This window comes from Oncorhynchus mykiss, chromosome 30, assembly GCF_013265735.2.
Source record: "Oncorhynchus mykiss isolate Arlee chromosome 30, USDA_OmykA_1.1, whole genome shotgun sequence".
NCBI classification, from domain to species: Eukaryota; Metazoa; Chordata; class Actinopteri; order Salmoniformes; family Salmonidae; genus Oncorhynchus; species Oncorhynchus mykiss.
The window spans coordinates 4096919-4119460 of record NC_050570.1 but is presented as its reverse complement, the minus strand read 5'-3'; the positions used below and the strand labels follow the sequence as shown (position 1 = coordinate 4119460).

At 43.6% G+C, this 22542-nt stretch overlaps 1 protein-coding gene across 5 annotated transcripts in view; it reads right to left on the bottom strand.

Moving 5' to 3' along the window:
- The window catches only part of LOC110521167 (epidermal growth factor receptor kinase substrate 8-like protein 2), a 95353-nt gene that overhangs the window by 55931 nt on the left and 16880 nt on the right, over positions 1-22542 (bottom strand). For 2 of the 5 annotated variants that reach the window (XM_036968506.1, XM_036968505.1), the window contains exons 2-3: positions 9249-9315; positions 8306-8352 (exon numbers count right to left, since the gene is read on the bottom strand). The exons of 1 other annotated variant lie outside the window; for it this stretch is intronic. In XM_036968506.1, the coding sequence (XP_036824401.1) occupies positions 8306-8352; positions 9249-9283 (82 nt within the window). In that variant the 5' untranslated portion in view covers positions 9284-9315. Of the gene's footprint in view, positions 1-519; positions 548-8305; positions 8593-9248; positions 9316-22542 lie in introns of those variants that run through there. 2 more of the 5 variants (XM_036968504.1, XM_036968508.1) reach the window with 2 other exon arrangements.

Below are 22542 nucleotides of genomic sequence, written 5' to 3'. Positions count from 1 at the left end.
AACTGAACTGAAATAACAGACAGCTACAAATATGAAAATACATTCAGAGAGAAGAGACAGGATAGAGGAGTGAGAGAGAGAGAGGAGAGGGAGAAAGGGGAGAGGAGAGAGAGAAAGAGAGAGGAGAGAGGAGAAGAGAGGAGAGAGGAGAAAGGGGAGAGGAGAGAGAGAGAGAAAGAGGCGAGAGGCGAGAGGCGAGAGGCGAGGAGAGGAGAGAGAGAGAAAGAGAGCGGAGAGAAGAGGAGAGAGAGGAGAGAGGAGACAGGAGAGAGGAAAGAGGCGAGAGGAGAGGAGAGAGAGTAGAGAGAGGAGAGAAGAGAGAAGAGAAAGAGAGGAGACAGGAGAGATGAATGAGGGGAGAGGAAAGAGGTGAGAGGAGAGAAAGAGAGGAGAGAGAGAAAGAGAGAGGAGAGGAGATTGTAAGACAAGAGCAGGAAGAGAAAGTTAGCAGCAGATTTCTGCCTACAGAAACACCGCAGCCCAGGTAGCTATAGTCTACATTACAGTTAACCATGTTACCTGGTGATGACATGCTCTACTCTGTTAAAAAAACGTCAAAGTGGAGATACTTCAGGTCGTCTGTGTGTTGTCCGAATCCCCAGGCAGGTAGGTCCGAGTGTAGCTGTGCTCTCTCTCTCTCTCTCTACGCCTTATACACCCCTCTACCCCTCACTTCTTCCTCCCTCCCTGATGGATTGTTTTGCATAGAGCTTGTCTACCGCTCTACATCACAACAATGATTGGGAGAGAAGGGGGGGTTTTGCATGTGAGAGGAAAGTGACAATGACAGGAGATGGATGATGGAGAGAGAGGACTTCCTCTTCATGTCTACCCTACGGCGAAGACAAAACATCCTATGTATTGGACTAACAGCGATTATCAATAACACACTATACAGTAGATTCAACAAGCCTGCTCTATGAAGAGGCATATCCTATACATTCAATATACAGCTTTGTCTCTACCTGATAGGTTCATTAAAACAGCTTTGTCTCTTCCTGATAGGTTCATTAAACAGCTTTTCCTCTACCTGATAGGTTCATTAAACAGCTTTGTCTCTTCCTGATAGGTCCATTAAACAGCTTTGTCTCTTCCTGATAGGTCCATTAAACAGCTTTGCCTCTACCTGATAGGTTCATTAAACAGCGTTGCCTCTACCTGATAGGTCCATTAAACAGCTTTTCCTCTACCTGATAGGTTCATTAAACAGCTTTTCCTCTACCTGATAGGTTCATTAAACAGCTTTGCCTCTACCTGATAGGTCCATTAAACAGCTTTGCCTCTACCTGATAGGTTCATTAAACAGCTTTGTCTCTACCTGATAGGTCCATTAAACAGCTTTGTCTCTACCTGATAGGTCCATTAAACAGCTTTGTCTCTACCTGATAGGTCCATTAAACAGCTTTGTCTCTACCTGATAGGTTCATTAAACAGCTTTGTCTCTACCTTACAGATTTTACAAACCAAGTCTCTCTGAATATCACACATGCATACAGTATTGTCCCTGGCCACCCTGCTGGTCACCCTGCTGGTCACCCTGCTGGTCACCCTGCTGGTCACCCTGCTGGTCACCCTGCTGGTCACCCCGCTGCCCACCCTGCTGGTCACCCTGCTGGTCACCCTACAGAGAGAAGGTGTCTAACAGTTACCATCTGCTACGCGATCTCACTCACCATCCAACAAGCCAAGGAACCGTTAGAAAATAGCCTCACTCTATACCACCGCAGGGTTCCAGTGAAAAGTCTTCCTGTTCTTCATCAACAGTTCCGTAGAACACTATCACTGAAAGGTCTTCCTCTGTTCCTCATCAACAGTTCCGTAGAACACCATCAGTGAATTCCGTAGCAACAGAAGACCGTGACAAACGGTAGCACAAGGTGTCTTGAAATTGAACAAATTCTGTCACGTTTTTTTTTTTTTTTTTTATATTTTTTTTTAGGGCATCAACATCAAAATCACAAATTATGTTTAAGTGATTCTGTCCACAGTTGAAAAAAAAACATGAATATTGGAACTTATACCAACGGAACTTATACTGGTATACCAACAAGGAAACACTGAATGGTGCTCAGGTTGTTCTTCTGGGGTCCGGGGCTGCTGGGCTGTTCAATGGCAGACAGGCTAAAAAGGTTGGAAGCAGACCATGGGTTTAATCACTATTTGAAATCATTTAAAATACGTGAGCGGGGCTTGATTGAGCTTGCCAGGTGCAATGGAACTAATGAAATAGTTACAAAAGTGCAAACCCCGCCCACCTGATACTCCAGGCAGGCTAAAGCATAAGATCAACGTTTTTGAAAAGATTTCAAATAGTATTTGAACCCAGGTCTGGTTGGAAGGTGATGCAGGAGGGGGACCAGTGAGCTCAAAACTAAGGCAGGTTGGGAAGGGAATGGGTGGGGTTGAGACAGACGGACAAGGACCCACACACACACACACACACACAAGGGCGTATCACACGCGTGCACACAAGGGAGAAAAAAGACATACACAAAACACACACACACACACAAAACACACACACACACACACACACACAAAACACACACACACACAAGGGCGTATCACACGCATGCACACAAGGGAGAAAAAAGACATACACAAAACACACACACAAAACATACACACACACACACACACACACAAAACATACACACACCTCTCTCTTTCCTCGTCAATGGCTCTTTTATCCAACATGGCTGCCAGACATGAATGTGACTCCACACCCTGTTCCAACCACAGTCTAATAACAGGCACACCCAGACCGGACCGGACCGGACCAGACCATGAACCCTGCCTGCTAAGGTAACAGTATGTGTATATTTAGACACACACACACACACACATACACACACACAAGCCTCCACACAAATGCGTGCAGTACATAGTAGCCCACACCTTTTAAAACCCCAACCAGGTGGTGGAGCACGTTTTGACAATGGATTTAGAATTGTGTATATATATATATATATATATATATATATATATATATATATATATATATATATATATATATATATATATTTTACATTTTCATTTGAACCTGATTGGTCAACTCCCCCTCCTGCATTAATTTACATAATTGGTATTATTTTGGGGTTGCTGCAGTTCAGTGTTGTGGTCGTGTAACTTTGTCCACTCAGATGGACGTTAAATCACTCAAAACAATCCAGACTCAAAAGATATGGGATAAAAAGGCATGAGTTCTGTTGGTGAGGGGTTAATATAGCTCCAGTCCTGTTTAGTAGAGACCTTGAAAAAGTAGGAATATGAAAATAAATAGTTAAAATGCAAAAAGGCACAAAAAAAAAAGTGAGAATTTCGTACAAATTTTCTCAACCAGACGGTTGGTATGTACATTATTATACACAAGCATGTACACATACACACAGTTGGACTAAGAGTAGGCTACATCTATTTTTTTAAATGAAAAATACTTATTTTGGTGAAAAAATATTATTGAATTGCTGGCAACACACTATATTAGGCAGCATACGTTGACCCACAGTTGACAGTGCATGTCAGAGTAAAAACCAAGCCGTGGGGTCGAAGGAATTGTCTGTTGAGCGCCGAGACAGGATTGTGTCGAGGCACAGATCTGGTTAAGGGTACCAAAAAAATGATTGGAACCACCAAGACTCTTCCTAGAGCTGGCCGCTCAGCCAAATTGAACAATCAGGGGAGAAGAGCCTTGGTCAGGGAGATGACCAAGAACCCGATGATCACTCTGACAGAGTTCCAGAGTTCCTCTGTGGAGATGGGAGAACCTTCCAGAAGGACAACCATCTCTGCAGCACTCCACGAATCAGGCCTTTATGGTAAGGTGACCAGACGGAAGCCACTCCTCAGTAAAATGCACATGACAGCCCGCTTGGAGTTTGCCAAAAGGCACCTAAAGGACTCAGACCATGAGAAACAAGATTCTCTGGTCTAATGAAAGCAAGATTGAACTCTTTGGCCTGAATGCCAAGCGTCACGTCTAGAGAAAACCTGGCACCATCCCTACGGTGAAGCGTGGTGATGGCAGCATCATGCTGTGGGGATCTTTTTCAGCGGCAGGGACTAGGAGACTAGTCAGGATCAAGGGAAAGATGAACGGAGCAAAGTACAGAGAGATCCTTGATGAAAATTTGCTCCACAGAGCCTAGGACCTCAGACTGGAGTGAAGGTTCACCTTCCAAAAGGACAAAGATCCTAAGCACACAGCCAAGACAACGCAGGAGTGGCTTCGAGACAAGTCTCCGAATGTCTTTGAGTGGCCCAGCCAGAGTCCGGACTTGAACCCGATCTAATATCTCTGGAGAGACCTGAAAATAGCTGTGCAGCGATGCTCCCCATCCAACCTGACAGAGCTTGAGAGGATCTGCAGAGAAGAATGGGAGAAACTCCCCAAATACAGGTGTACCAATATCGGTCAGGTAGAGTTCTCCTGGCATCCTCATAACCCAGATTCGTCCGTCAGATTGCCAGATGGTGAAGCGGGATTAATCACTTCATCATCGGTCCCGTTCTGTGAGAATGTGTGGTCTACCACTTCGCGGCTGAGCCGTTGTTGCTCCTACATGTTTCTACTTCACAATAACAGCCCTTACAGTTGACCAGGGCAGCTCTAGCAGGGCAGAAATCTGACGAACTGACTGGTTGGAAATGTGGCATCCTATGACGGTGCCATGTTGAAAGTCAATGAGCTCTTCAGTAAGGCCATTCTACTGGCAATGTTTGTCTATGGAGAATGCATGGCGGTGTAGATCCTACCTGCCTCTGTTAGGTATCAACGAGGACCCTGTCTGTCTCTGTTAGGTATCAACGAGGACCCTGCCTGTCTCTGTTAGGTAACAACGAGGACCATGCCTGTCTCTGTTAGGTATCAACGAGGACCCTGCCTGTCTCTGTTAGGTATCAACGAGGAACCTGCCTGTCTCTGTTAGGTATCAACGAGGACCCTGCCTGTCTCTGTTAGGTATCAACGAGGACCCTGCCTGTCTCTGTTAGGTATCAACGAGGACCCTGCCTGTCTCTGTTAGGTATCAACGAGGACCCTGCCTGTCTCTGTTAGGTATCAACGAGGACCCTGCCTGTCTCTGTTAGGTATCAACAAGGAAACAGTCATATAAAACATATACACTATGATACAAGCATGGACAGACAGACAGATGGACAGACGGACAGACAGACAGAGACAGACAGACAGACAGACAGACAGACAGACAGACACCACGCCACACCCACAGAAACACCCACAGCCACACCACCCACAGATCCCCAGGACCAACGCTGATCTACCATGTCAATCAGAATGCATTCTGGGACCCCAGGACCAACGCTGATCTAAGCACTAACAGAGAGCAGCATGAGCAGGGACTGGGTCATACCATAACACCGCTCTGCTCACCAGACTTGGGTTTAAATATTATTGTAAATCATTTCAAGAACTAGCCTAAGAAACTTGCCTGGTACCAATGGTGAAAGAGTAAAGTACAAACACCCACCCCCTTTGTCTCTACCTGATAGGTTCATTAAACAGCTTTGCCTCTACCTGATAGGTTCATTAAACAGCTTTGTCTCTACCTGATAGGTTCATTAAACAGCTTTGCCTCTACCTGATAGGTTCATTAAACAGCTTTGCCTCTACCTGATAGGTCCATTAAACAGCTTTGTCTCTACCTGATAGGTTCATTAAACAGCTTTGCCGCTACCTGATAGGTTCATTAAACAGCTTTGTCTCTACCTGATAGGTTCATTAAACAGCTTTGTCTCTACCTGATAGGTTCATTAAACAGCTTTGTCTCTACCTGATAGGTTCATTAAACAGCTTTGTCTCTACCTGATAGGTTCATTAAACAGCTTTGTCTCTACCTGATAGGTTCATTAAACAGCTTTGTCTCTACCTGATAGGTTCATTAAACAGCTTTGCCTCTACCTGATAGGTCCATTAAACAGCTTTGTCTCTACCTGATAGAGACAAAGCTGTTTATTTAACCTATCAGGTTCTATCTCTACCTGATAGAGACAAAGCTGTTTAATGAAAGCTGTTTAACCTACCTGATAGGTTCATTAAACAGCTTTGCCTCTTCCTGATAGGTTCATTAAACAGCTTTGTCTCTACCTTACAGATTTTACAAACCAAGTCTCTCTGAATATCACACATGCATACAGTATTGTCCCTGGTGAAAGAGTAAAGTACAAATACCCCCCCCCCCCCCCAAAAAAAAGACTTAAGTAGTACTATTCAGTATTTTTACTGAAGTACTTTACACCACTGATCTAGGAACACACCTGACACTCCAGACTACATTAAACGATACAAGCATTTTAAAAGATTTCGAATAGTATTTGAACCCAGGTCTGCTCTACTCTGCTCACTCCCCCTGACAAGCAGGGCTTCCTGTCCGTCAAATGGACCATAAAGGGGATCCCTAAAGGGGATATCTGGGATGTATTTTAAACCAATCCCTAAAGGGGATATCTGGGATGTATTTTAAACCAATCCCTAAAGGGGATATCTGGGATGTATTTTAAACCAATCCCTAAAGGGGATATCTGGGATGTATTGGGCGGCAGGGTAGCCTAGTGGTTAGAGCGTTGGACTAGTAACCGGAAGGTTGTGAGTTCAAACCCCCGAGCTGACAAGGTACAAATCTGTCGTTCTGCCCCTGAACAGGCAGTTAACCCACTGTTCCCAGGCCGTCATTGAAAATAAGAATTTGTTCTTAACTGACTTGCCTGGTTAAATAAAGGTAAAATAAAAAATAAAAATATCTGGGATGTATTTTAAACCAATCCCTAAAGGGGATATCTGGGATGTATTTTAAACCAATCCCTAAAGGGGATATCTGGGATGTATTTTAAACCAATCCCTAAAGGGGATATCTGGGATGTATTTCAAACCAATCCCTAAAGGGGATATCTGGGATGTATTTTAAACCAATCCCTAAAGGGGATATCTGGGATGTATTTTAAACCAATCCCTAAAGGGGATATCTGGGATGTATTTCAAACCAATCCCTAAAGGGGATTTCTGGGATGTATTTTAAACCAATCCCTAAAGGGGATATCTGAGATGTATTTTAAACCAATCCCTAAAGGGGATATCTGGGATGTATTTTAAACCAATCCCTAAAGGGGATATCTGAGATGTATTTTAAACCAATCCCTAAAGGGGATATCTGAGATGTATTTTAAACCAATCCCTAAAGGGGATATCTGAGATGTATTTTAAACCAATCCCTAAAGGGGATATCTGAGATGTATTTTAAACCAATCCCTTACCAGGTATTTTAAGGATGGTCTCGTATGACCAGGTATGTGATGTGTGTATAATGACCAGGTATGTGATGTGTGTATAATGACTGGTAACAGAGTACTACTAAGAGGCTACAGGTAGATAACGTTGAGGAGCGAGTTTATGAAAACACTCACATTATATAACATTCCAGTTCACATTCTCTCACACACACACACACACACACACGTTACCATGTGTCCACACACACTTCGGGTGCTTTCGTAAATTCAGTCTGGTCATCTACTCCGATTTCAGAGCACTCTCATCTGAGTGTGCAGAATAACTGATGAATTCGCTTAACACCCGTGGAATATGGCCGTTGTCAGTAAACCTCAGTAAACTCATCAGCCAGAGCATCCGGTCTGAAAACGAAACGCTCTGAAAACGAAACGCTCTGAAAACGAAACGCTCTGAATTTGGAACGGACAATCTGGCAGCACAGTTACAGTCACCAACTCTCTGGATAACATAACAGCCTAACCAGCTCTGCTATGAAAAGTAATGTTCAGTGAGCTTTTCTCTCTCACTTAGATGTCTGGAAGTAGCTAGCAAGTTAACTTGACTGCTTGACTGCTGTTGTTAGTACATTCAGATCGACCCTTAAAGAGATGGGCGGGGCTAAGGCTTAAGAGGGTGTGAATCCTTAAAGAGATGGGCGGGGCTAAGGCTTAAGAGGGTGTGAACGATGCTGAACGGGTGTAGACAAAGTAGAGCTCTCCAGTAGGTGTGTCAAAAATATTGGTTTAAAAAAAGTTGATTAACGTTCAAAGCAGTATTACTTTCCCATTGTTGCTCAAATGCAGTGTATGATATACCATTATATAGCTCTGAGACTCTACTTTAATCCAATGTAATAAGAAATAAAAACACAATTTCAAATGTTGCTACATAAGACCAATTTGAGCCAGTCGGTCACATATTAACATACAGTCAGTAGTAAACCCGTTCCCCGGCGTCCGTGTCACTCACTCACTCACTCACACACTCACACACTCACACACTCACACACACACACCTTACCATATAGAGCCTTGGCGCTAATCTTGCTGTCAGATCTGGCCACCCCACTGCAGAGAGAGGAAGAGCAGGAGGAAGAGGAGGAGGAGGGGTTACCAGGGTTACGTAGTCTGCCCTTCATCGCTTCTCCTATTTTTTTTCGCAAACTCATCCAAAATGTCACCAATGTACAACAAACACTATCTATCACTAATCAGTCGCACTACACACTCACACTGGGCTACAGTGAGTAAGAGTTTCCAGACTGGACTGGAAGAGATTAGTCCTGAGATTCTGAGCATATGGCCCAGAGAGAGAGAGAAGAGGCATGGAGAACAGGGTGAGAGAAGGAGAGCAAGAGACGGAGAGAGAGAGTGAGAGAGAGAAAGGAGAGAGAGAGAGAGAAAAAGAGAGAGAGAGTGGAGGCAAGGGCCACGGGGGGAAGGAGAGAGAGAGGAGGCGTGGGTCACGGGTAGAGAGGGAGTGAGAGGAGGCGTGGGTCACGGGAAGAGTAAGAGAGAGAGAGGGGGTGGGCGTGGGGCACATGGAGAGAGAGAGAGAGAGAGAGAGAGAGAGAGAGAGAGAGAGAGAGAGAGGGAGAGAGAGATGGAGAGAGAGAGAGAGAGAGAGAGAGAGAGAGAGAGAGAGAAAGAGAGAGAGAGAAAGAGGGAGAGAGAGAGAGAGGGGGGTGTGGGGCACATGGAGAGAGAGAGGGAGAGAGAGAGGAAAGCTGGAGCCAGGAACCCAGGGAAAGCAAACATGCAACAGAGACAGAAACAGAGGTTTCTCTGTCCTCCAGGAGTCCCTGACCCACACCCAGTCGGACATAAAATCACTAACCTAGTATATCTCACAGTGTTTAACTAGAAGTCTGGGAAAGGGCATCTAGTAAAAGATGGAAAATGGATGTGTGTCTGTGTGTGTGTGTGTGTGCGTGCGTGCGTGCGTGTGTGTGTGTGTCACTCACTTGGCCTGCCTTATCGGAGGTCCCAGGATACTCATGATCTAAGACATCAGCCGGAGAAGAAGAGCGGCTGAGAGGAGAGAGAAATGACATCATGTTTGTTTACTAAACCGAGCCTAGAAATTCTATACATGATATCTATCTATCTATCTATCTATATATCTATATAAATATCTATCTATCTATCTATATATCTATATAAATATCTATCTATCTATCTATATATCTATATAAATATCTATCTATCTATATATCTATATAAATATCTATCTATCTATCTATATAAATATCTATCTATCTATCTATCTATCTATCTATCTATATAAATATCTATCTATATATCTATATAAATATCTATCTATCTATATATATATATATATATAGAATATATCTATCTATCTATATATATATATATATATATATATAGTAGTATCTAACTAAATGCTTGTGTTCCTGGCTCCAACAGGGCAGTAATATCTAACTAAATGCTTGTGTTTCTAGCTCCAACAGTACAGTAGTATCTAACTAAATGCTTGTGTTCCTTTCTCCAACAACGCAGTAATATCTAACTAAATGCTTGTGTTTCTAGCTCCAACAGTACAGTAGTATCTAACTAAATGCTTGTGTTCCTTTCTCCAACAACGCAGTAATATCTAACTAAATGCTTGTGTTTCTAGCTCCAACAGTACAGTAGTATCTAACTAAATGCTTGTGTTCCTGGCTCCAACAGGGCAGTAATATCTAACTAAATGCTTGTGTTTCTAGCTCCAACAGTACAGTAGTATCTAACTAAATGCTTGTGTTCCTTTCTGCAACAACGCAGTAATATCTAACTAAATGCTTGTGTTTCTAGCTCCAACAGTACAGTAGTATCTAACTAAATGCTTGTGTTCCTTTCTCCAACAACGCAGTAATATCTAACTAAATGCTTGTGTTTCTAGCTCCAACAGTACAGTAGTATCTAACTAAATGCTTGTGTTCCTTTCTCCAACAACGCAGTAATATCTAACTAAATGCTTGTGTTTCTAGCTCCAACAGTACAGTAGTATCTAACTAAATGCTTGTGTTCCTGGCTCCAACAGGGCAGTAATATCTAACTAAATGCTTGTGTTTCTAGCTCCAACAGTACAGTAGTATCTAACTAAATGCTTGTGTTCCTGGCTCCAACAGGGCAGTAATATCTAACTAAATGCTTGTGTTTCTAGCTCCAACAGTACAGTAGTATCTAACTAAATGCTTGTGTTCCTGGCTCCAACAGTGCAGTAATATCTAACAATGCTTGTGTTTCTAGCTCCAACAGTACAGTAGTATCTAACTAAATGCTTGTGTTCCTAGCTCCAACAGTGCAGTAATATCTAACAATGCTTGTGTTTCTAGCTCCAACAGTACAGTAGTATCTAACAATGCTTGTGTTTCTGGCTCCAACAGGGCAGTAATATCTAACAATGCTTGTGTTTCTAGCTCCAACAGTACAGTAGTATCTAACAATGCTTGTGTTTCTAGCTCCAACAGTACAGTAGTATCTAACAATGCTTGTGTTTCTAGCTCCAACAGTACAGTAGTATCTAACTAAATGCTTGTGTTCCTGGCTCCAACAGGGCAGTAATATCTAACAATGCTTGTGTTTCCTGGCTCCAACAGGGCAGTAATATCTAACAATGCTTGTGTTTCTAGCTCCAACAGGGCAGTAATATCTAACAATGCTTGTGTTTCTAGCTCCAACAGGGCAGTAATATCTAACAATGCTTGTGTTTCTAGCTCCAACAGTGCAGTAATATCTAACAATGCTTGTGTTCCTGGCTCCAACAGGGCAGTAATATCTAACAATGCTTGTGTTCCTGGCTCCAACAGGGCAGTAATATCTAACAATGCTTGTGTTCCTAGCTCCAACAGTTCAGTAGAGAACTTTTTAGGTTGTCAGCGATGTGCACGCTAAGGAACTTGAAAGACTTTGACCCTCTCCAATGCAGCCCCTGTTGATGGGGGTGTGCTCTCTCTCTGCTGTCTGCTGTAGGTCCACGATCAACTCCTTGGTTTTGTTGACGTTGAGGGAGAGGCTGTTTTCCTGACACCACTCCGCCAGGGCCCTCACCTCCTCCCGTCGTCTTAAGTTTCTGCCTATAAGTGGGGGAGGAGTAGAATGGAGGAATGATCTGATTCTTTCGAAGGGAGGGCCTTGTAGCTATCCAGGAAGGAGCAGTAGCAATGACCCTCGGTCCTCAATGCGAGTGTAGCACAGGAGACGTGTTGATAGAATTTCGGTAGCATTTTCCTCAGATTTCCGTGTGGTTCAGTTGATAGAGCATAGTGCTTGCAACGCCAGGGTTGTAGGTTCAAATCCCATGGGAGACCAGTACGGGGGGGCACAAAAAAGTATCCAGTCACTACTGTAAGTTGCTCTGGATAAGGGCGTCTGATTAATGACTAAAAGTCCCCTGCGACAGCAAATGTGGCTTCAGGATACGTGGTTTCCAGTGTAGTTCTTCAAGAGCCGTTGCCAGCTTATGCATCAGTGTTTTGGTTCAGACCCCGGGATGAATAAGAGCTGCCTTGGGAAGTTCATACAGGATCCAGGTCAGGGAAATCTAATGTGTTGTTGGTGGGTGGGTCAGAGTGTTGTTGGTGGGTCAGAGTGTTGTTGGTGGATGGGTCAGAGTGTTGTTGGTGGGTCAGAGTGTTGTTGGTGGGTGGGTCAGAGTGTTGTTGGTGGGTGGGTCAAAGTGTTGTTGGTGGGTCAGAGTGTTGTTGGTGGGTGGGTCAGAGTGTTGTTGGTGGGTGGGTCAGAGTGTTGTTGGTGGGTCAGAGTGTTGTTGGTGGATGGGTCAGAGTGTTGTTGGTGGTTCAGAGTGTTGTTGGTGGGTGGGTCAGAGTGTTGTTGTTGGGTCAGAGTGTTGTTGGTGGGTGGGTCAGAGTGTTGTTGGTGGGTGGGTCAGAGTGTTGTTGGTGGGTGGGTCAGAGTGTTGTTGGTGGTTCAGAGTGTTGTTGGTGGGTGGGTCAGAGTGTTGTTGGTGGGTGGGTCAGAGTGTTGTTGGTGGGTGGGTCAGAGTGTTGTTGGTGGGTGGGTCAGAGTGTTGTCGCTTATGACTAAGAACCGTTTATGACTAAGAACCGTTTACGACTAAGAACCGTTTATGACATGCCTGTTGAAATATTAAGATGCCCAAAAGTTGTTCAAAATATTGTTTCCATTTTAAGCAGTGAAACTGTTTGGGGAAAATCATCTTTGTTTACATAGCAAAGATGAAAAGAATGTCATTTTGGCTGTAATGATGTCCAAAATTCAACTCGCACCGTTGACATAGCAACAGACGCTACTAGCTCATCCAATCCCATTGTGACGCGGGGGGACGACGATACTATTTGGCATAACAGGGCCTCTAAGGTGGTAGGAGGACACAATAGGGCTAACAGCTGGTTAATCTACCCCACTGTCACACAATCTCTAGCCTACTATTAGCATACGATTAGCATACTATTAGCCTACTATTAGCCTACTATTAACATACTATCAGCATACTATTGGCATACTATTAGCATACTATTAGCGTACAATTAGCCTACTATTAGCCTACTGTTAGCCTACTATTAGCATACTGTTAGCCTACTATTAGCATACGATTAGCCTACTATTAGCCTACTATTAGCCTACTATTAGCATACTATTAGAATACTATTAGCGTACAATTAGCCTACTATTAGCCTACTATTAGCCTACTATTAAAAGAGCATATTGGAATTGTTTTAAATCAATTAATTGACATTTGCTATGTTTTTATAACAGCCAGTTAAGTTAACTATTAGTTAATTTACTGTGCCTTAAGAAAACAAGGTATATAGCCAAAGGGCAGTAGAGCAATGACTCTTTATCTCTTGATGATAGGAACCGTGTAAAAAAGAATTTAAAAAAGAGAGAAAAAAACTATCCCTTTCCTCTCGTCAGACTTGATGGCACATCCTCAAGACAGTCAGTAACGATGACGTAATCATGTAATGTCTAATGTGTCTCCGTCTAATGACACCATAAATAATGGTGTCATTGGTAAATGATTACTGTGTAAAACTCGTCTGGATATTAGTATGGCCTGATCCCTGATCTGTGTATGCTGCAAAATCACCATAGGAGTTAGCAAGACAACACAAACAGATCTGAGACAAAGGTAATATTAAAGGCCCAGGTCAGTCAAAAACGTGATTCTCCTGTATTTTAATATATATACATATTTACACTCAATGATGTTGGAATAATATTGTGAAATTGTGAACATGATGATAATGTCCTTTTAGTGTGAAGAGCTGTTTGAAAAGACCACCTGAAGTTTCAGCCTGTTTTTGGAGGGATGGAGTTTTGACCTGCTTTGTGACATCACCAGGTCGGTAAATTAGCTAACAGACCAATAGGAAAGAGAGTTCCAAACCTCTCTGCCAATAACAGCTAGTTTTCCGTTTTCCCCTCCCCACTCAGACCACCCCCAGACAGTCCCTAGAAACATTCTTGCTTGAGAAATTTTTGTTTATTTTTTCACCATATTCATTGACAACAAATCACAGTAAGTGACTTAATTGTTACTGTCACGTTCTGACCATCGTTCGTGTGTGTTTTCCTTGTTGTAGTGTTGGTCATGACGTGAGCTGGGTGGGCATTCTATGTTGGATGTCTTGTTTGTCTATTTCTATGTCTGGCCTGACGTGGTTCTCAATCGGAGGCAGGTGTTAGTCATCGTCTCTGATTGGGAACCATATTTAGGTAGCCTGGGTTTCACTGTGTGCTTGTGGGTGATTGTCCTTGGCTCTGTGTTTGTTTTGCACCAGTATAGGCTGTTAGGTTTTCGTGTTACGTTTCTTGTTTTTGTATTGTTCGTTTTTCTTCATCATTATTAAAGATGAATCTAAATTACCACGCTGCATTTTGGTCCGACTCGACTTCACCCGAAGAAAACCGTAACAGTTACTCAGAAATGATTTGATATTGCGATAAAAACCGTGTGCATTGGGCCTTTAATGCATTTACTTACTAGAAGTAGAGTGTTGTTACGTTACGTCTACTCCTGCTCCGGTGTTCGACGTCACCGGTCGACTAACCACCGGGCCTGGCATCCATCTTTACTCACACCTGGACTTCATTACTTACCATTTATCTAGCGCTCTGTTCCGTCACTCATCAGGTTGTAATTGTTTGTGTTTCCATGTCCAGACGCTTCTCTTGTTTTGTACCGGTCTTTGTTTGTTTGTTTTCTTCATTAAACCCACTAACTGCACCTTCTTCCTGACTCCCTGTGTCTACGTTACAGGTGTCTGCTTCACACTGCAGATTTGAGTTTCATCCAGTAACTTTTTAAATCCCCATTTTGTATTTTGGTGGAAAAAAAATACCTACTTTCTCTTTTTTACAAGAAGAGGATTATTTTCACTCTACTCTTCCCTTCCTTCTTTAAATCGTTGTTTACCCGAGTAGCCTTCTCCTCTAAGCATCTCTTTATATTAGCTTGTGCTATATTACAACTGAGAGCCCAGGGTAGGTCTGATGTCACTCGTTGGTTACTAGCTGCTACTATTAAGTGCTTGACTGACTGGTCAGGTACTGGCTCAGTCTACCTGTCAGCTGGGTGTCCATATGGTACAGGTATTACCAAGCAGAAGGGCTCTGATTGGGCCCTACCCCTTCGGGCCCTGGTCAAAAAGTACTGTATATAGGGAATAGTACTGCATCGGGCTGAGGTAACAACGGGCTGAGGTAACAACGGGCTGAGGTAACAACGGGCTGAGGTAACAACGGGCTGAGGTAACAACGGGCTGAGGTAACAACGGGCTGAGGTAACAACGGGCTGAGGTAACAACGGGCTGAGGTAACGGGCTGAGGTGAGGTAACAACGGGCTGAGGTGAGGTAACAACGGGCTGAGGTGAGGTAACAACGGGCTGAGGTGAGGTAACAACGGGCTGAGGTGAGGTAACAACGGGCTGAGGTGAGGTAACAACGGGCTGACAATCTCTCCCAGTGCCTGCTTCCATCTACAACAAGACACAGACTGTGAGGATATTAATAGCCATTAAAACTGTGTCGGGGGAGCAACAAGGAGCATGAGAGGCGCTGGAGCTTATCTAGATACAGCTTATCTAGATATCTATATAATACCATAGCAGATTACACAAACAAAGCATGCATACCAAATGGAACCCTGTTCCCTGTATAGTGTCCTCCTCTTGACGCAGAGTCCTTATAACTATATAGAGAATAGGATGCCATTTGGGACGAAGGCCATGACCAATAGGTGAATGAGAGGCCTGGGAGACTATAGCAGAGTGACTAGGTAGTGTTTAATTCAACACTTCCTCTTTCCTCTCTTATCTCTCCTCTCTCCCATTGTTCCGGATAGCCAGGTGCTGGCAGGAGACTTGGTTTCAGGGTAAGAGGGAGGGATGAGAGAGGGGCAGGGAGGGAGGGAGAGATGAGAGCGAGAGGGAGGGGATGAGAGAGAGGGGGGATGAGAGAGGGGCAGGGAGGGAGGGAGGGAGAGATGAGAGCGAGGGAGCGAGGGTGGATGAGAGAGGGGCAGGGAGGGAGGGAGGGAGAGAGGGGATGAGAGAGAGTGAGGGAGGATGTGGATGGGAGCATGCTCCCTCTGCTGTCTCCTGAAGTCCACGATTAGCTCCTTTGTTTTGTTGACGTTGAGAGGGAGGTTAGTTTCCTGGCACCACTCTCCCAGGGCCCTCACCTCCTCCCTGTAGGCTGTCTTGTCATTGTCGGTAATCAGGCCTACCACTGTTGTGTTGTCTGCAAACTTGATGATTGATTTGGAGACATGCGTGGCCACGCACTCCTAGGTGAACATGGAGTACCGGAGGAGAATCAGCAAAGCGGAGGTGTAATAACCTACCGTCACCACCTGGGGGCGACCCGTCAGGAAGTCCAGGACCCAGTTGCACAGGGCAAAGGTTCAAACCCAGGGCCCCGAGCTTAAGGATGAGCTGAGGGTAAATGGTGTTGAAGGCTGAGGTGAGGTCACTTTCACCTGGGTTTCTGCTAGTACACTGCTCCAAAAAATTAAGGGAACAATAAATAACACATCCTAGATCTGAATGAATGAAATATTCTTATTAAATACTTTTTTCTTTACATAGTTGAATGTGCTGACAACAAAATCACACAAAAATGATCAATGGAAATCAAATTTATCAACCCATGGAGGTCTGGATTTGGAGTCACACTCAAAATTAAAGTGGAAAACCACACTACAGGCTGATCCAACTTTGATGTAATGTCCTTAAAACAAGTCAAAATGAGGCTCAGAAGTGTGTGTGGTCTCCACGTGCCTGTATGACCTGCCTACAATGCCTGGGCATGCTCCTGATGAGGTGGCGGATGGTCTCCTGGGGGATCTCCTCCCAGACCTGGACTAAAGCATCCGCCAACTCCTGGACAGTCTGTGGTGCAACGTGGCGTTGGTGGATGGAGCGAGACATGATGTCCCAGATGTGCTCAATTGGATTCAGGTCTGGGGAACGAACGGGCCAGTCCATAGCATCAATGCCTTCCTCTTGCAGGAACTGCTGACACACTCCAGCCACATGAGGTCTAGCATTGTCTTGCATTAGCAAGAACCCAGGGCCAACCGCACCAGTATATGGTCTCACAAGGGGTCTGAGGATCTCATCTCGGCACCTAATGGCAGTCAGGCTACCTCCGGCGAGCACATGGAGGGCTGTGCGGCCCCCCAAACCGGTCATGCTGGAGGATGTTGCAGGCAGCAGAACGTTCTCCACTGCGTCTCCAGACCCTGTCATGTCTGTCACATGTGCACAGTGTGAACCTGATTTCATCTGTGAAGAGCACAGGGCGCCAGTGGCGAATTTGCCAATCTTGGTGTTCTCTGGCAAATGCCAAACGTCCTGCACAGTGTTGGGCTGTAAGCACAACCCCCACCTGTGGAAGTCGGGCCCTCATACCACCCTCATGGAGTCTGTTTCTGACCGTTTGAGCAGACACATGCACATTTGTGGCCTGCTGGAGGTCATTTTGCAGGGCTCTGGCAGTGCTCCTCCTGCTCCTCCTTGCACAAAGGCGGAGGTAGCGGTTCTGCTGCTGGGTTGTTGCTTCCTACGGCCTCCTCCACGTCTCCTGATGTACTGGCCTGTCTCCTGGTAGCGCCTGCATGCTCTGGACACTACGCTGACAGACAGCAAACCTTCTTGCCACAGCTCGCATTGATGTCCCATCCTGGATGAGCTGCACTACCTGAGCCACTTGTGTGGGTTGTAGACTTCGTCTCATGCTACCACTAGAGTGAAAGCACCGCCAGCATTCAAAAGTGACCAAAACATCAGCCAGGAAGAATAGGAACTGAGAAGTGGTCTGTGGTCACCACCTGCAGAACCACTCCTTTATTGGGGGTGTCTTGCTAATCGCCTATAATTTCCACCCGTTGTCTATTCCATTTGCACAACAGCATGTGAAATGTATTGTCAATCAGTGTTGCTTTCTAAGTGGACAGTTTGATTTCACAGAAGTGTGATTGACTTGGAGTTATATGATGTCATAACAACCAGGTTCATTCGCTGGATAGTTACAAATAAAACAATAAAGGAAGAGGACTTCATCAGGTATCGTGGCCAACACTGATTCTACCATGAAGGCCTGATACAAGAGTCGTGGACTAGTGGGCCTCATTTACAGAAGTTCACTATGAGTCTCAAATAGCACCCTATCCAGTACACTATATTTGACCAGAGCCCTATGGCACCCTATTCCCTACATAGTGCACTACTTTAGACCAGCGCACTATGGCACCCTATTCACTACATAGTGCACTACTTTAGACCAGAGCCCTATGGCACCCTATTCCCTACATAGTGCACTACTTTAGACCAGAGCCCTATGGCACCTTATTCCCTACATGGCCAAAAGTAGTGCACTAAAGGCCCAACCTATGTCACCTCTGCACTGTCTGTTACTTGACTGAAAAGCTCCAGATCATGTATGAAGCACTAGCCAGTAGCTCAATACTAATTACCTTATACAGTACATCATTCCACAATCAATATCAATCATCATTACCCGATTAATATCAATCCTCATTACACAATTATTCCACGATCAATATCAATCCTCATTACACGATCAATATCAATCATCATTACACGATCAATAATCATCATTCCACAATCAATATCAATCATCATTCCATGATCAATATCAATCATCATTCCACAATCAATATCAATCATCATTCCACGATCAATATCAATCATCAATATCAGTCATCATTACACAATCGATAATCATCATTACACGATCAATATCAATCATCATTCCACGATCAATAGCTTCTTCTGAAGCCAAGCAGGGTTGGTCCTGGTCAGTCCCTGGATGGGAGACCAGATGCTGCTGGAAGTGGTGTTGGAGGGCCAGTAGGAGGCACTATTTCCTCTGGTCTAAAAAAATATCTGCCCCAGGGCAGTGATTGGGGACATTGCCCTGTGTAGGGTGCTGTCTTTCAGCTGGGATTTTAAACAGGTGTCCTGACTCTCTGTGTTCACTAAAGATCCCATGGTACTTATTGTTAGAGTAGGGTTGTTAACCCCGGTGTCCTGGATAAATTCCCAATCTGGCCCTCAAACCATCACGGTCACTTAAGCTTCCCCAGCTTCCAATTGGCTCATTCACCCCCCCCCCCCCCCCCCCCCCCTCATCCACCCCCCCCCCCCCCCCCCCTAAATATAGCCTCTCACCTAAACCCTGAATCAACATTGTATAACTTAAATATAGCCTCTGACCTAAACCCTGAATCAACATTGTATAACTTAAATATAGCCTCTCACCTAAACCCTGAATCAACATTGTATAACTTAAATATAGCCTCTCACCTAAACCCTGAATCAACATTGTATAACTTAAATATAGCCTCTCACCTAAACCCTGAATCAACATTGTATAACTTAAATATAGCCTCTCACCTAAACACTGAATCAACATTGTATAACTTAAATATAGCCTCTGACATCAAGACTTTCACCTATCAACCAGCCTCTGTGATCAGACATAACAACTTACTAGAATCGGCATCCCCAGCCGCGTCCTCAGAGCATGTGCAGCGCAGACCAGCTGGCTGGTGTGTTTACGGACATATTCAATCAATCCCTATCCCAGTCTGCTGTTCCCACATGCTTCAAGAGGGTCACCAATTCAATTCAATTCAATTCAATTCAAGGGGCTTTATTGGAATGGGAAACATGTGTTATCATTACCAAAGCAAGTGAGGTAGAGAATATACAAAAGTGAAATAAACAATCAAAATTAACAGTAAACATTACACATAGAGGTTTCAAAACAATAAAGACATTACAAATGTCATATTATATATATATATTATATATATATATATATATTAATATAATATATATATATATATTAATATAATATATATATATATATATATATATATATATATATATATATATAATATAATATAATATATATATATATATATATATATATATAATATAATATATATATATATATATATATATATATATATATATATATATATATATATATAATATAATATATATATATATATAATATAATATATATATATATAATATATATATACACATACACACACATATATATATATACACATATATACACAGTGTTGTAACAATGTACAAATGGTTAAATAAAAAAATAAATAAATAAGCATAAATATGGGTTGTATTTACAATGGTGTTTGTTCTTCACTGGTTGTCCTTTTCTTGTGGCAACATTGTTCCTGTTCCCAAGAAAGCTAAGGTAACTAGAGCTAAATGACTATCGCCCCGTAGCACTCCCTTCCGTCATCATGAAGTGCTTTGAGAGACTAGTCAAGGATCATATCACCTCCACCCTACTTGACACCCTAGACCCACTCCAATTTGCTTACCGCTACCAATAGGTCCACAGGCGATGCAATCTCAACCACACTGCACACTGCCCTAACCCATCTGGACAAGAGGAATACCTATGTGAGAATGCTGTTCATCGACTACAGCTCAGCATATAACAACATAGTACCCTCCAAACTCGTCATTAAGTTCGAGACCCTGGGTCTCGACCCCGCCCTGCGCAACTGGGTACTGTACTTCCTGACGGGCCGCCTCCAGGTGGTGAGGGTAGGAAACAACATCTCCACCGCGCTGGGGCCCCACGAGGGTGCGTTCTCAGCCCTCTCCTGTACTCCCTGTTCACCCATGACTGCGTGGCCATGCACGCCTCCAACTCAATCCTCAAGTTTGCAGACGACACTACAGTGGTAGGCTTGATTACCAACAATGACGAGACGGCCTACAGGGAGGAGGTGAGGGCCCTCGGAGTGTGGTGTCAGGAGAATAACCTCACACTCAACGTCAACAAAACAAAGGAGATGATCGTGGACTTCAGGAAACAGCAGAGGGAGCAGCCCCCTATCCACATCAACGGGACAGTAGTGGAGAAGGTGGAAAGTTTTAAGTTCCTTGACGTACACATCACGAACAAACTGAAATGGTCCACCCACACTGTGGTGAAGAAGGCGCAATATCGCCTCTTCAACCTCAGGAGGATGAAGACATTTGGCTTGTCACCAAAAACACTCAAACTTTTACAGATGCACTATCGAGAGCATCCTGTCGGGCTGTATCACTTGCCTGGTACGGAAACTGCTCCGCCCACAACCGTAAGGCTCTCCAGAGGGTAGTGAGGTCTGCACAACACATCACCGGGGGCAAACTACCTGCCCTCCAGGACACCTACACCACCCGATGTCACAGGAAGAACAAAAATATCATCAAGGCCAACAACCACCCGAGCCACTGCCTGTTCACCCCGCTGTCATCCAGAAGGCGAGGTCAGTACAGGTGCATCAAAGCTGGGACCGAGAGACTGAAAAACAGCTTCCATCTTAAGGTCATCAGACTGTTAACCTCTCTTGGGTAGGGGGCAGTATTTTCACTTCCGAATGAAAAGCGTGCCCAAAGTAAACTGCCTGTTACTCAGGCATAGGATATGCATATAATTGGTAGATTTTCGATAGAAAACACTCTAGAGTTTCTAGAAGTGTTGAAATAATGTCTGTGAGTATAACAGAACTGATATGGCAGGCGAAACACCGAGGACAAACCATCCCAAAATATATCAGCCACTATTTTCAATGTCACTTTTATTATAAGGTGAAGTCCTCCCAGATTGCAGTTCCTAGGGCTTCCACTAGATGTCAACAGTCTTTAGAAAGAGTTTCAGGCTGGTTTTTGGAAAAAATGAGCCAGAAATTGTAGTTTTTCTAGGTGGCTCCCATTTTGTCTGTAGTGTTTCCAAGTGTGTGAATGAGAGTGCGTTCTTTGGTATTTTTCTCCGTTAAAGACGATAACGATTCTCCGTCTTAAATTGTTTCATTTATTTACGTATTAGGGTACCTAAGGTTTCATTATAAACGTTGTTTGAATTGTTTGGAAAAAGTTTATTAGTAACGTTTGGGATTCGTTTTGTATTTTGGTGGGAGGGAAACTGGGTGGATTTTCGTCTGGAATTAGTGCACGTGCCTTAGGCATTCAAACAAAAAGGAGGTATTTGGTCATAAAGAGGGACATTATCGAACAAAACAAACATTTATTGTCTAACTTGGAGACCTGGGAGTGCCACCAGACGAAGATCATCAAAGGTAAGTGATTAATTTTAATGCTATTTCTGACTTTTGTGACACTCTCCTTGGCTGGAAAATGGCTGTATGGGTTTCTGTGGCTAGGTGCAGACCTAACATAATCGCAAAGTGTGCTTTCTCCATAAAGCATTTTTGAAATCTGACACAGAGGTTGCATTAAGGAGAAGTTTATCTTTATTTGTATGTTTAACGAATGTATCGTTTATCAATGTTTATGATGAGTATTTCTGTAATTTGATTTGGCTCTCTGCACTTTCACCGGATGTTTGTTTGAGACAATGCATTTCTGACCACAACGCACCAATGTAAACTGAGATTTTTGGATATAAATATGAACTTTATCGAACAAAACATACATGTATTGTGTAACACGAAGTCCTATGAGTGTCATCTGATGAAGATCATCAAAGGTTAGTGATTCATTTTATCTCTATTTCTGCTTTTTGTGACTCCTCTCTTTGGCCGGAAAAATGGCTGTGTTTTTCTGTGATTGGCTCTGACCGAACATAATCGTTTGGTGTGCTTTCGTCGTGAAGCCTTTTTGAAATCGGACACTGTGGTGGGATTAACAACAAGTTTATCTTTAAAATGGTGTATAATACTTGTATGTTTGAGGAATTTATAATTATTA